We start from the raw sequence: 15,426 nt of genomic DNA on the forward strand, positions 1-15,426 counted from the left end.
GAAAAATGAAGTGATTTATTAGGGATGATTCAGAACAGTGAGAGGAAACCAATGTGGGAGACTGCTGTGCCTTTTCACTCTAGCATCTTTGCTGGTTTCCAATGATTTAGAATGTGCTTCATGGATATGAGCCGTAAGGGAAGAATCACAGGGCCCACCTGCAAAGTGCATTTCACTATTAACTCAGTAAGGATTATATAAAACTATTATACATATGATAAAGTTTAACAGTAAAAAAATATTTTATGAAATTAATCAACAACAGAACAAACTGGTGCTTATGTGCAAACTCCATTTCCCCTAATTAACTGGGAATAAATATCTGTTTTCAGCCATTTAATCACCATTAATACTCTATCCCATAGTTTCTAAACCGGGTGCTGTCGGGCACTTGCAAGGTGCCACGGGTTGGTGGTCGAGGGCCAAATGAAATTATTTATGGCCAATGCGATGGGTAAAACCAGTGCTGGTGGCTGCAAATCATAAAATGTGGACAAAACGAAGAGCATCCCGGCCCACCACCTCATAACTGAACCTAAAGGTGACAGGCAAACACAATTTAATTAATTTAATAATTTTTGCCAACTCGCTCAATAAAAACCTTTTGGCCTAGTGGTGCCATAAAAAAATGCTGATACTGCATACTGCAGGGCACTGATTCAAGAAAGCTGGGGGGGGGGGGTTACAGTCAAAAGGACCAAAGGGGGTCACAATTTGCATTGAATGGGTCATTGGCCTTCTGGCCCACCCACTTCAGTTGGGAAGCGGGTGGCCACGGGCAGCCTCCGAGATATATGGCTACTCTTCCAGGCATGGGGGTGAGCCTCCAGACATTCGGTAGCCTCAGGCGATCATGTAGAGTAGCCAAGTATGCTCTACCCCAGCATATCAGCTCTGCACAATCTTTTTGTATTAAGTTATGAAGTTATTTATAGAACACATTTTACACATCTTTTTTTACATTTAAATAGTAAAAATGTCCACTCCCATGCATTCTTTACAAGTTCAGACTATATAGAAAGTAGGAACATTCAAATAAGCAGGACCAACATCTAGAGAGCACCAGCCCAATACTTACCACCAGTGGGCACTGCCCTGGTATTTAATTTTATTAAGTGATTTTCAACCTTTTTCAACTCGCAGCACACAAGCAAGATTTTAAAATTGCTAAGGCACACCATCAGTCCCCCAAGGGAAAAAAACACAGACACTGGCCCCCACAGAAAAACAAACACACATTGGCCCCGACAGAAAAACAATCATATTGGTTGGCCCCCACAGGAAAAATAACACATTGCTCCCCATAGGAAATAATATTACATTGGCCCCCACATAAAAAATAAAATAGCCAGCTGAGAAGGCTTACTGTCGTCCCTGTCCTGTCCCTCATCGGCTAGGTCAGTGACTGAGCACACAGTACAGAGCTTGGAGTAGTGTGCAGGCGGGCGTGCAACACGGCATGTGTGACCTATGTCATGCGCTGCGTCTCCATAGGTCATGGCACGGGTGCGCCTGAGCCTCTTAGAAGAGCCCAAATGCTGCACAGGCCAGCAGTACAAGTAAATTCAAGTCTGACTTTGCGGCACACTTGACAACCGCTTGCCGCTCACTAGTGTGCCATGGCACACTGGTTGAAAAACGCTGGCTTATGGGTTCAGTGTATACTATTTGTGGGTTCAGTTGTTATTTTCCTATTTCAGAGGTGTACCCATGTGCATGCTGGCACTTGTAGTGCCACAAGTACTTGCACTATAATTTGACGGTGCCTGTCATCTTTGGGTGGGCACTCTAAGCTGGGCCTTTACAGAATTATTTATTTCATTTAACCATCCTGACCGCTGACATTCCACTTCAAGCAGCAGCAGTTTGAATCTTGCAATGCCACAACCACATCTTTAATGGACCATTTATTGGAGATTTGTTCTGCAGTTTGGCAGCCTGCTGCTTAATAGTGTAAATGGGGAGCTTTGTAGCTCGGCAAGGTCTCCAAACCACAAACATGCATTGAGTCCTTGCTGTTTTGAGTTATGGGATTTGATTTGTGGTTCTGCCTATAATAAGTCATATGAGTCACAAACTGCATGAAAACCTGCGGTAACAAAGTGTGCATTGCACGTTTCTACAGTCAATTTTGTAGATCACGGGTAGGCAACTTTTGGCACTCCAGCTGTTGTGAAACTACACATCCCAGCATGCCCTGCCATATATAGCAACCCCCAAAAGCAGAACAGTGGCAGAGCATGCTGGGAAGTGTTGTTTCACAGCAGCTGGAGCGCCATAGGATACCTACCCTTGCCATAGATTCTGGGTGCTAGATGCCAATTCATTCTGTTCAACTGGATTCCATACAAAAAAGCCAATTCCAACAATGCTAGTAGGGAAAAGGAGAGGCTGTAGGCAGAATGGTCCTCAGTAAGGAGTGGATAATAGTACGTCACATGTAGAGGTAAAAGCATAAATGTCAGAAGGATTTATTGTTATTCTTACTACTGAATTTTTTCCCCCATGTATTATAGATTTTAGCCAGCTATGAATGAAAGCTACGTCTCCTTGCAATGGAATTAGCATTGGATTTGTTTCCCAGTATAGAAATTCTATATAAGAACTGGAATATATTTTACAGTGATAAACAAATTATGTCCTCTCAATATTAGTTTTCAGATGTCTAATTCCACTTCACAGTAGGACTATATCTAGTTTCAGTGATGCCATTTCCATAAGGTGTAATCTCTAGAATAAGTATGTTGTGCTGATGCAAAACCTAACATCTTACCTCCCGTACCATTAATGTTCCTTCTCTTGAGATGCTTCTGAACGTCTCTGATTGTGAGGTTTCAAGTCCCTGTGTCCCTGTGTTATATGGCTCATTGTTTCCAGGCATTCCAGTAGGTCTGCAAATAAGCAGCGTGTGAGGCGCCACAAGAGCATATATCTCAGCATTTTATCACATATACCTTATAGCGAGCCCACCATTGTTTGCACAGAATAAATCACAGAGAAAAGTACATTGTATGGATTAAAAATCAATGGACTTCTTAATTGCAGTTAAGAGTTTTATTTTATTACAATGGTTTTAATATATATATATATATATATATATATATATATATATATATATATATATATATATATATATATATATATATATATATATATTAGGGATGTGCAGGCTCGGATAGGTTCGAGTTTGCACGTTGAGTTCGGATTTTTCCCTCCAAAAAAACGGAACTCAGAAAGAGGCTAAACGTCATCTTACATGGACGAACATCATCATTCCTGGACTTTTGTCCAGGAATGATGATGATGTTCAGGAATGATGATGATGTTCGTCCATGTAAGATGACGTTTAGCCTCTATATAACAATTTTATATACTGAAACATTGCTTACATGAGTCTTGGTATATCACTAACTGGCACAGTTCCATCCTGGTTCTCACTCTCCCCATCTTCCTCTTCACTACTCTCAGATTCCTCGCTGGAGGAAGAGTAATCTGTCACCTTCTTCATTGGTCTGTTTGTCTCTTCAGTGCGCAACTCTCTTAGCTCTTTTGCCAATGCGGTCAGATCCTGCAAAAGGATTAATATTGTGACTGACCCAAACCGAAGGAGAGCAGTCTCCATTAAGTGAATAGTCAACTGTACCATAGCCAATGGGAATATAGCCAAACAATAAAGTTACAAACATTTCCATCAGACATAACAGACAAATGTTTAAGGCAAGTGATAACATCATGAGGCAAAACATCTTATTTGCAACCTTCATGTGCCCAGAGCATATAAATACAGATGGACAAACTTACAACCAGTGAAAAATCATCATTTCTGTCATAGTAAGCTGGAAAGTAGGCTACCTAATGCATATATGTACTCTGCTGATAGAATTATTATTAAAGTTTTGTTTTAAACTTTATAATTATTTGGGATAAAAGACTAAATTTATATTTCCAGTTTACTATGAATTTGACATGATATTTTATTATTTCTGATAATATTCGTACTGTGACATCATAGGCAGCAGGTATAATATAGAAATAATGTGTATCTAGATCATGCTTGTAAAGCAATGTAGGTGAAGTAGTGGTAAAGCATAAGGACTCTGCAGATGATGAATTTCTTGTTCTGTGGAAGAAAACATGCAAATGACGAACAAAGCATTGGTCTTACCATTTCCCCCTACATTAGTAACCAATGTAGCCATCAATGCATTTGCCCAGGGTTTAAGGAAAAAAAGGGATTGAAAATCACCACATTCATTTATATCCAGACAGCCCTAAAGTTCCCGCTAGAGACTAGACCATTTAGAGACCCCCTTTACAAAGAAATGGTTAAATGGTTCCTTCCTAGTACATATCATACGTCAACCACTTGTAATCCTCCTTTCTAATGTATTTTACACTGTAAGGGTGGTTTTACTATATATATATCATTACACATTAGTATAAGTAGGTGCTCATATTACCACTAGCTGCACAATTTCTCTAAAATAGTCCTGCACACTTTTAATCCCAATGTGGGCTGTGAATTGGCACCAGGTTCATGCGTTTAGAACCACTGCTCCCCTTTCATGGAAATCCTAGAATCCCACAGGTGGTAGTTCTGGTAAAATATAAAGCAAAGGGGGCGCTCCTTCACCTCCGGGGACAAGCCGCGCATCACCCGCTCCTTCAGGTGCGCTGCAGCCTCTGAAGGAGCGGGTGGTGTGCAGCTTGTCCTCGGAGGTGAAGGAGTGGTGGTCGTTGATTTGCCTGGGTCTCCATACTTTGAACCAAGTGGTATTAAGCCCACTCTGTGAGATAATTGGTACGAGAGTACTCGGTAGCATTTGTTGTTTTTAACTGCATGTTTTACAAATAAAATTTTTATGCACTATGCAGCGCCCCCTTTGCTTTATATTTTAACACACACATACACATATATATATATATGTATATATTTGTATAAATAAAACAACCAAGATCAGGCACTCCCTTGAACAAATCCCAAATCCATATAGCAAATGACAGACACTGGCAATATTCTCAATGTTACAGTGTAACGCCACAAGTCTTCAGGATCCTGAAGACTGTCATTACACTGAAACGTTGACAATATTGCTAGAGTCTGTCATATGCTATAGACCGGAGTGCCGTACCTCTTGATGTATATGTTATTGTCTGTGGGGGCACCCTGTCAAGTTACCTCTGAATATGAGTGCCAAACCATTGGGATTGCTATATACAATGTGTATATATATATATATATATATATATATACACACATACACACAGTCAGGTCCATAAATATTGGGACATTGACAGAATTTTCATATTTTGTCCTCTATTCACCACCACAATGGCTTTGAAATGAAACAAACAAGATGTGATTTAACTGCAGACTTTCAGATTTAATTTGAGGGTAATTACATCCAAATCAGGTGAACGGTGTAGGAATTACAACGGTTTCTATATGTGCCTCCCACTTTTTAAGTGGCCAAAAGTAATGGACAAACTAAACAATCCTAAATCTAACTTTCACTTTTTAATACTTTGTTGCAAATCCTTTGCAGGCAATTACAGCCTGAAGTCTGGAATGCATAGACATCACCAGACGCTGGGTTTCATCCCTGGTGATGCTCTGCCAGGCCTCTACTGCAAATGTCTTCAGTTCCTGCTTGTTCTTGGGGCATTTTCCCTTCAGTTTTGTCTTCACCAAGTGAAATGCATGCTCAATCGGATTCAGGTCAGGGGATTGACTTGGCCATTGCATAACATTCCACTTTTTAGCCTTAAAAAACTCTTTGGTTGCTTTTGCAGTATGCTTCGGGTCATTGTCCATCTGCACTGTGAAGCGCTGTCCAAGGAGTTCTGAAGCATTTGACTGAATAGGAGCATATAATATTGCCCGAAACACTTCAGAATTCATTCTGCTGCTTTTGTCAGCAGTCACATCATCAATAAATACACGGGAACCAGTTCCATTGGCAGCCATACATGCCCACACCATGACACAACCACCACCATGCTTCACTGATGAGGTGCTATGTTTTGGATCATGAGCAGTTCCTTTCCTTCTCTTCCCATCACTCTGGTACAAGTTGATCTTTGTCTCATCTGTCAATAGGATGTTATTCCAGAACTGTAATGGCTTTTTTAGATGTTGTTTGGCAAACTTTAATCTGGTCTTCCTGTTTTTGTGGCTCACCAATGGTTTGCATCTTGTGGTGAACCCTCTATATTCACTCTTGTGAAGTCTTCTCTTGATTGTTGACTTTGACACATATACACCTACCTCCTGGAGAGTGTTCTTGATTTGGCCAACTGTTGTGAAGGGGTTTTTCGTCACCAGGGAAATAATTCTTTTGTCATCCACCATAGTTGTTTTCCGTGGTCTTCCGGGTCTTTTGGTGTTGCTGAGCTCTCCGATGCGTTCTTTCTTTTTAAGAATGTTCCAAACAGTTGATTTGGCCACACCTAATGTTTCTGCTATCTCTCTGATGGGTTTGTTTTCACTTTTCAGCCTAATGATGGCTTGCTTCACTGCTAGTGACAGCTCTTTGGACCTCATATTGAGAGTTGACAGCAACTGATTCCAAATGCAAATGTCACACCTAGAATCAACTCCAGACCTTTTACCTGCTTAATTGATAATGAAATAATGAGGGAATAGCCCACACCTGTCCATGAAATAGCTTTTGAGTTGATAGTCCCATTACTTTTGGCCCCTTAAAAAGTGGGAGGCACATATTGAAACTGTTGTAATTCCTACACCGTTCACCCGATTTGGATGTAATTACCCTCAAATTAAATCTGAAAGTCTGCAGTTAAAGCACATCTTGTTTGTTTCATTTCAAAACCATTGTGGTGGTGAATAGAGGCCAAAATCTGAAAATTCTGTCAATGTCCCAATATTTATGGACCTGACTGTGTATATGTATATATATATATATGTATATATATATGTATGTATATATATATATATATATATATATATATATATATAGATAGATAGATATACATACACACACACACAAATGTTATACGTTCAAAGATTCCCTAAAAAATTTCATCACATGTGCCTAGTAAAGTATAATGTCTAATGGTGAAGGCTGAATAAGTCTTATTAACACACACACACACACACACACACACACACACACACACACACCAGGATAAACGGTGGCCGTCATCATTCACTTTTTTTTTTTATAAAGCAAAATGTAAAGATCTAAATAGATTAAATGTAACCTCAGCAACATAAATGTTCTTCATATTCCACTACTGCCCCCTAGAAAGAAATTGTTTTGGCATGTGGGTCTCTGTGCTAATTAGATGATTCTAAAGTATACAGGGGTGGCCAACCCGCGGCTCTCGTGCCGCATGCAGCACTTTAGGTTTTGAGCTGCGTCTCCCCCACTGTAACTGTGAACGCTGGCCTCTGAAGCGGTCAGCTTAAAGAAGCCTTTGATCGCTTCAGAGGCCAGCGTTCCCAGTGATGCAGGGCGTGAGGAGCCTGCAATGCGCGCCTGCTGGATCTAGTTAGATCCAGTCAGAGGCAGCGGGAGCCAGAGCGATCAGGAAAGTTCTGGGGTGGGAGCACTGCATATGGGGCAAGATTACAGGGGGCACTGCATAAGGGGCGCAAATACAGGGGGAAAATCATAATGGGCATAACTACCAGAGAGCCAGTGTGGGAGGGGGATGGGGGGTTACACGACGACAGCCTGAGAGCTGGGAGGATGCTGTCTGCTTTCATGCTTATGGGGACAGAGTGGAGCTGTTGAAATAACTCCGGGTGGTGGGGTGGCTGGAGTGACACGAGGGAACGCTGCAGTGGCATGGGGGGGCTGGAGTGACACATGGAGGAGTTGTAGTGTGTATTATGTGAATCCTGATTTTTCAATGTATTTTATGTGGTTCTTTTTCTTTCTCTTCATCAGTGAAAATATGATATTGGGAAGATTATGTAAATTGTGTATTTTCAATGTGCTGGGCTCGCCTCCAGTGTGACTAAAAATGGGGGTGACACAAGGTCATGCCCCGGCAAATGTCATACCAAAGGCGTGCACAGAAAAATGGGACGTAGCCTTATAATAGCTAGGCCACGCCACAGTTCTGCACGCGCCGAGGGCAGTTTGCCTTTGACTGGATGGCTACCCCTAATCTAAAACGATACACATTTTGTAAATCATCAAACCCCCTCAGGCAAGTGTATATGTCCGATGAATTACTAGGATATCATTGGCAATCTGCCAGTATTTTTAAGATTATATTGGCTAAAACAGTACTTTTATAGCATGAGTTTCTACTAAACTATACAATAAATATTGTTTTACTGCTTATGTAACTAACAGCAAATGATACCTAGTAGTGTATTAAACTTTATTGCATATGGAATGTGTGTCAAACATTTTGTTTTTTAAATTTGCACACCCTCAATGTTCTGACAGTTAAAGGTATATAGAGCCACCTGGTACAAACAGGGATACGTTATATGATAACAGGGATAAGTTTATGATCTTGTAAAGATTATATGCTTAAGCAGCTGCTGAATTCTCCAAAGTGGATGTCCCTATACAGGCAAATGTAAGTAATATATTCATGCACATTGCATTATTCTAACCTCGGACAGTCAATAAAAAAGCTGCAGAAAACCAGTGATTTACAAAGAATACAGTAAGAGCTCGTTTACAAATACACCTCAATAAACTTTACTGCCTCAGCGAAAGACCCCTTGCTCTTTCAGGGCCAGGTAATACAGTTATTGGACAATATTCTGACTTAGCCATACCTACTGAAAACTGAAAATATTGAATGTATCTTAAATAACTCTTACCATATTATTTCTTAATGACATCATTGTGGTTTTAGAAAATAAGTCGAATTTTTCTTTAGGGAAGTTGCCGGTACCTGATACTTTGGGCCCAAGTGGTATATGTAATAGGTAAACCTGTTTATTAGCTCAAAGAATATGAGGAACAGCACCAGCCACTTTGAAAGATCTCATATTTATAGCTGCTATGGGTCTATTTATCTTGGCCTGGAAAGCCCCAACTTTACCTGAATTAGGACTTTTTAAAATGTCCTCCAATCAATAAGAACATGTAAGGAGATCTCCGTAGAGCACTCCTATTGCTGCTGCTGTCCTGTGATTACTATTACAATCTCAAGATAACGGCAGTGGTGAATGGTAAGAGAGATTAAAATAAAGCATTTTTTTTTCTTTATTAAAGAAATTCAAAATAGCATTTTTTCTTTCTATTATTTTTTCCAATTATTTACCTTAGACTCTTCTGGGTCTTGCTACCACTGCTTTTTTGTTTATTTGTTTTTATTTAAACAGCACTGGAAGACAGGACATGGAAACTGAAACCTTTTATGGCGGATAAGTGGATACTGAACACATCCAGATGAAGGGAGATGCAGTTCCGTCATGCTTACATCAGATGGCTAATTGCGGACGTCTTAAAACTAGAAAGTATTTCTATTCTGTATCTTTTATTCTCGCTCTATAGTAAAATGGCAGGGACCTTATTTGTAGTTATAATAACCTATGAATAGAATTGTATTCATAGGTTATAATAACCTATGAATAGAATTCTATTCATACATTTTTGTCGCTTTAAGATCCCAGATTATAATACTAGAGAAATGCTTAGTAGCACTTTAAGGGGTCTATTCATCATTGGGGTCAGACGGGGGATACTTACCTATCGGACCCCTAATAACCCCTAATAATGAATGGCCCATTGCAGAAAATATGCAGAAACTAGCATTTCCGCATGTGTAATTGGCCATTTATGTGATGATGAATAGGCCCTTTAATCTGCAGGTCATATAACTATAAGGTCGGCTCTAACGATCAGTACAATTAAGAGCCAGGCAGCCAATAAGATGTCGTCTTCAGATCAGAGCGTAATCGAGTCAAACAAACCGCTCATCTCTACTTATAACCTTATAGCTTGAGAATGAGCACATATGCTTATTAAAAGGCATTTACAATATATACCACTGAATTTTTTTAGATGAATGTTTGATGTCCCATTTCAATCAAAAGTGCCCCCATGCATTGCTGGAGTAGTTGTTTTAGTTGTATTTTTTATTTTAAAAATGATACAAAATCACTAGAACACAATATTTAATGGAGCAAGTTGTCAGAAGACAACTGATGGACAAATGCAATAATCTTCTTCCCTACATATGGGCACCCAAAATAGCTAAAATTGTGATTTTATAGTTTTGCCGTGATAAAATGGTAAGAATTATAGATGATAGGCAAACATCTGATATGCATATGTTGTGACGAACAGCTTTTATTGTGCGAGAGCCCCAAGTTTATAACTTTTGTATAGTTATGAAAAATGAGGGAAATTTACAATTTTGTTTTTATTTTAAAAATATTGTAGCTCTTCTGTAAAACAGGGGTATTCCAACCAGAGGAATCCAAGGCTCATCTGTTGCATATATTCCTGCACATAGCATGAACACTATATTTCTGTCACACCTCCAGGACTATGCTCTCTGCACACTGCAGCAGCGATCACAGGAACCTCTCTGCAGCAATATGACCCAAACCGGCAGTAATACGGTCTGCAATGTTCAGGCAATTGGAGTTCCTGGGGCTGGTGTAGTGGCAGTGTGCCACCATCCATAACAATCAAAGGCTTTAGCCGGTGATTAAAAAAAACAAAATCACTAGTGTGCCACATTGTAGTAGTAATTTCCTAAAACCTTTCCCCAGAGCTATTGTTTTCCCCATAAGTGTCCTGTTAGTGGATTATTCTTGTACTAGACAATGTCTGCAGCTTCAAAATTAAATGCAATGCAAATAAATTATCTACGCAGTTTTCAGTGCTAATTATTACAGTAAAATAACTTCCAAAGAAAGGCAAGAAAGTTTTTCTTACCGTTTTGTTTTTAGATTTCATTCTCCGCGGCATGATCTTTCCATCATCCGCGGGCATTGCCTGTGAGATTACAGCCTGTAGAAAAGTATCAAGTAATGATATCAGGAGACTGTGAAACTTGGGATTCGTTAATTGTTAGGTCCCCAGTTTCTTCTTCATCCCATTACTCCATGTATAGGTGTTTTTTTAATCTCTTGCAGTGTACAAATAAACATCCACCTATCAGCATGAAAGGCACCCTGGTCGTGGGCGCAATGAGTCAGTAAACATCCTCTGTATGTGGTGGACACCTAGACACAGCCATTCCCAGCTATCGCCTCAATCAGGCATGCAATGATCCAGTCACAAGTAATGGGCATGCACGCTGATTATGTGAGTGCAAAATGCCTTTACCTTACCATAGTGCAGCAGGTTACAACCAACTTTATTTTACAATTTAATACTTCTATATACGCTATACTGCATGTCTGGATTGTTACAGATGTCCCAATGTGATTCTCAAACAATGCTAGAATAATAATATTAGAGAAACAGTGCTGTCATTTAATTCTCAAAAACAAAATTTTAACTGGTGCTTGAACTGATTTTGCCAGTACAGAAGGGCTGGCATGGGATGGCTGGTGTCCTAGTGGCCCACCTTTTTATAGGTAAGGGGTGGCAATACCCGCCAAGGGACAGAGGCGCTTCCTTGAGCAGTGAAATTACTGCACTGATCATGCGCAGTCACTCCATTAGCAAGCAGTTGTCCTTCAGTTAATTGCGAGTCAGTGAACCTTTCCAGCAGAGTTTGATTTGTTACCTCCACATCCTTTTCCATAATCACCTGCTAACATAAGAATGTGGAGTTGAGCTATTTTTATCATGGACTGCTTTCTTGTGCTTACACCAATGGTCAGAAGTGGTCAACCCTCCCCTGAAGACACGATCAGCACTCATGTTTATAATGTATTGAACGTAACGGTTATACTGGATCTAGGTTTGCCAACCAACCTTGCACTCAAAAAATTAAGCAGGCCAGATTTTCAGTTATGCATCTTTCTTTTTACATATATACAAATGTACAGTTCATATGCATCTTTATTCAGATTGGTACAGTATACGTATAAGTTATAGCGCCAAGTAAATATTTGAGGGAAGGGTGAAACCGTCCCGTTGTCACACGCCTGACCAAAAGTTGTACTGTAGCACCACGTGCGGTTTTCAATTGAACAAATCAGGCATAATAATTCATCATAATAGCAGCTGCACTCTGCACTCCTTGCTTGTGTCTGGAGTTTAAAGTCACAGTGACAGCACGCGACAAAACCTTACAGATGGGAGGCAATGCCAGATGGGTCACTGAACAGCAACCAATGCCATGTGAAATCACTGAACAACAAATAAAGCGGCAGAGGAAGGGATGTTGGCAGTTGATGATAATAAACCAGCTCCTTCATCTTAGAATAAAATAAATCTCTTAATTACATGAAGATGAGGATTTGGCCGATTTATAATGCAAGACTAATTGCAAAGATGCTATTCTCCTAACCACAGAAGTGGTGTCCATTCTTGTGTGTTTCCCGACTCATTATCAGTCACATTATTAGGCATCCCTGAGAATGTTGTTGTTTGATACTGAATAAACTGGGAGTGGGACAACAGCACATGGTTCTATTCAAGTGAATGAAGTCAGTGAGATTGCAATGAACACACAGAACCTGCTGATATCACATTCAGCCCCTGTATGATGGCACATTGCAGACTAAAAAATTTCATCACTAACCTCATCTATGGCTTTCTTATAGCTCTGAGCAAGGGAGGGATAATCAGCATCGGAGAAAGCAGAGCAGGTCAAGGGAAAGCCACAGGGAAGGAAGCAGGTTAAAAATACAAGTGTTAGTTTGGTGCTTATCAAGCTCTCTAAACAGGCAAATACACAGCCAAGAGCTTTAAATAGACAGCAGAGAGTACACGGGACACAGAGCACATTTAGCCGAGCCACCATTAGATAGACAGAATGTGCATGCCACATCACTGGCTAATTCAGATCTCACACATCAATTGCTTTTACAACAAGCACAGATTTAGGTCTTTTCAGATGACTTCCAGTTAAATGTAAACACTTTAAAGATACATTATTACATCTCACATTCTTGTAGTTTATTAACACAACAATAAGCCAAGAGTACGCTAAATACAGGGGATAATAATGCTGCAGCTATATATCATACAATACTCCAATTAAGTGTAGGCAATAGAAAGTATAAATAATAATTCTTCTGGCATTGTAAACAATATATAACATTACACTTCTCAGTTCATATTGGGGCAGCTCATCACTGTATAGTAGCATAAGCATGTATACATTTTACACATGTACACTGCTAAATACAACGGTTCCACAGTAGTATAGATTAGCATATCATAATACTACATGATCATGTACCAATCTATCACAAAGCATGTTTTTATTACTGCCTGCTGACATGCTATACTGTTGTAGTCAGTATTACAGGTATATTATTATTTAGTGATGCATCATATCCCATATAAGGTCTCACACAGTATAAGTATAGGGATATGTACCACATCTGCTCTAGCAGTCAATACGTGACAAAAGGTAAATGATGTGTGTAGTGGTTTCAGATTATCCAGTTCTCATGGCAGCAACAGCGACCTTCAAAATGGTAGAGATGAGGTGAGTGTTTCACATTTCTACTACACAATGTTAAAAGGACATGTATTATAGTGCCATAGTACTACCTACTGTCTCTATAAGTAACATATCTGCTTGGTCTGAATCAGGGCTACATCTACCATATCAATATGTGGAGGCACAGGCCAGGTGCAGGATAATTCGGCAGGCATGAGTGACATTGCTTTAAGGTAGCCTTTTTTTTTTTTAAACAATATTTTCTTTCTTTGGCTGTCTGGGTTGTGTCTGCAGGTTGTGAATATTGGAAGAGGACACCTGCCCATGCAGGTCTCCTCTTCCAATATTAAGAATATCAAGAGATGCATTTATTACTGACAGACCCCTTTTCTCTATACCGGAGAGGTCACTAAAGTGGTCAGCCAACACTTGCCCATCTGACCACACAAATCAGACAAGATCTTTTTGTTCAATCCCTTAGGCCAAGTGTCAAGATTACTTATATCACTGGGGCGTGTTCATGGTAATGGGATACACAAAAGGTGACTGAAAGTTCTCTTACACCTGCATTTACCAACAATGTCCAATACCATCATCACATTATCAGGCATAGTGAATGTTTTCAGGCCCCTCGTTATGCAATATCAGGCTTATTGCCTCACAACGATATAGCACTGTGTGATGCCAGCATAAGTAACACATAGCTGAGGTATGTTACACAATACATAGGCATATCACAGGTACAAATTATTGCATGGCTTCATACAGCATATAGGGTCATAAAAAGTTAACACAAAATAGTATTTCTATGTTATATGAAAAAAAAATTTTTAGTGTCATCAACTGGTCATTTTTGTATAGTAACAAGGGTAAAAAATAGAAATGTCTACCAAACTAGTCAAAGTTATAAAGGCTTTTATGCTAAAGACGATCAGGCCTCTTGAAAATGATAGAAGTGAAAATTTATCAGAATTTCTAATACTAAAAATATATCCAATAATCAGCCAGTCAGTCAACTGTTCTTTGAACAATTACAATGTAAATAAATAAAAGAACTAGAAGTTTTATCATTCAGGTGCAATGAAAACACATATATATCATAAAATGTTATTGTTCCTGGTTTGCATTAGACTAATTTATAAGTGCTTAGCAGTTCCCTTTGTAATCTGTGCTTAAAATGGAGAAGTGTTAAGGCAGTGTATAGTAATGCAAAATACCAGGCAGGTTGTATGTTTTGTTACTTACAAACCTGTCATCATCTTAATGTCCTTCAAGGAAGACAAAGGGTGTCTAGAATACAACTCAACACAGAGATTAATAGAAATTGTTATGTGTGGTGTATGAAGCAGTAATATCTTATTAAGGGCTAAACTGTTGGTATCTTTTCTTAGACAGAGTAATATGAGACTATGAAGATTTTAAAAGAATAAGCAGTAAGTGGGGGTTTATTTTACTTAAATGAACTACTGCACTTATCAAGGCTAATAGTAGAGGAACTAGGAATAATCCACTTTTATTTCCTTTCCCTATCAGGTTCTGCAATATAGAATCAAACATTTAAAATCCCAAGGACTATACTATAATAAAGAATTTCTCCCAAAAACATTGATTTGGTTGAGTTCACCAATATACGACAAAAATTTTAGCTAACCCTAGGGTCCAGCAATATGACGTGGTGTTCTAAGGCTGGGTACACACTAAAACAATATCCGTACAATTTGTCAAATTTGAACAACAAATTGTTTATACCGTGTAGTGTGTATGTGCAATTTCGCGCTCCCGTGCGTCATATACGACATCCTCTGGTTGGCAGTGCTGCACGATCAATCAGAAAATATTGTCAACAATGTAGTGCACATCGTATAGTGTAAACGGCCAACCGGACAACCCAGCGATATGTTGTCCCTACTT

The 15,426-nt window shown here is 39.4% G+C and overlaps 1 protein-coding gene across 10 annotated transcripts in view; it reads right to left on the bottom strand.

Moving 5' to 3' along the window:
* The window catches only part of TNIK (TRAF2 and NCK interacting kinase), a 338,050-nt gene that overhangs the window by 24,047 nt on the left and 298,577 nt on the right, over positions 1-15,426 (bottom strand). For 6 of the 10 annotated variants that reach the window (XM_088452395.1, XM_088452397.1, XM_088452398.1 and 3 more), the window contains 4 exons: positions 12,646-12,669; positions 10,884-10,958; positions 3,390-3,568; positions 2,774-2,891 (listed from right to left, as the gene is read on the bottom strand). In XM_088452395.1, the coding sequence (XP_088308521.1) occupies positions 2,774-2,891; positions 3,390-3,568; positions 10,884-10,958; positions 12,646-12,669 (396 nt within the window). The remainder of the gene's footprint in view (positions 1-2,773; positions 2,892-3,389; positions 3,569-10,883; positions 10,959-12,645; positions 12,670-15,426) is intronic. The other 4 variants (XM_088452400.1, XM_088452403.1, XM_088452404.1 and 1 more) reach the window with 2 other exon arrangements.

This window comes from Taudactylus pleione, unplaced genomic scaffold (assembly GCF_031769625.1).
Source record: "Taudactylus pleione unplaced genomic scaffold, aTauple2 ptg000037l, whole genome shotgun sequence".
NCBI classification, from domain to species: Eukaryota; Metazoa; Chordata; class Amphibia; order Anura; family Myobatrachidae; genus Taudactylus; species Taudactylus pleione.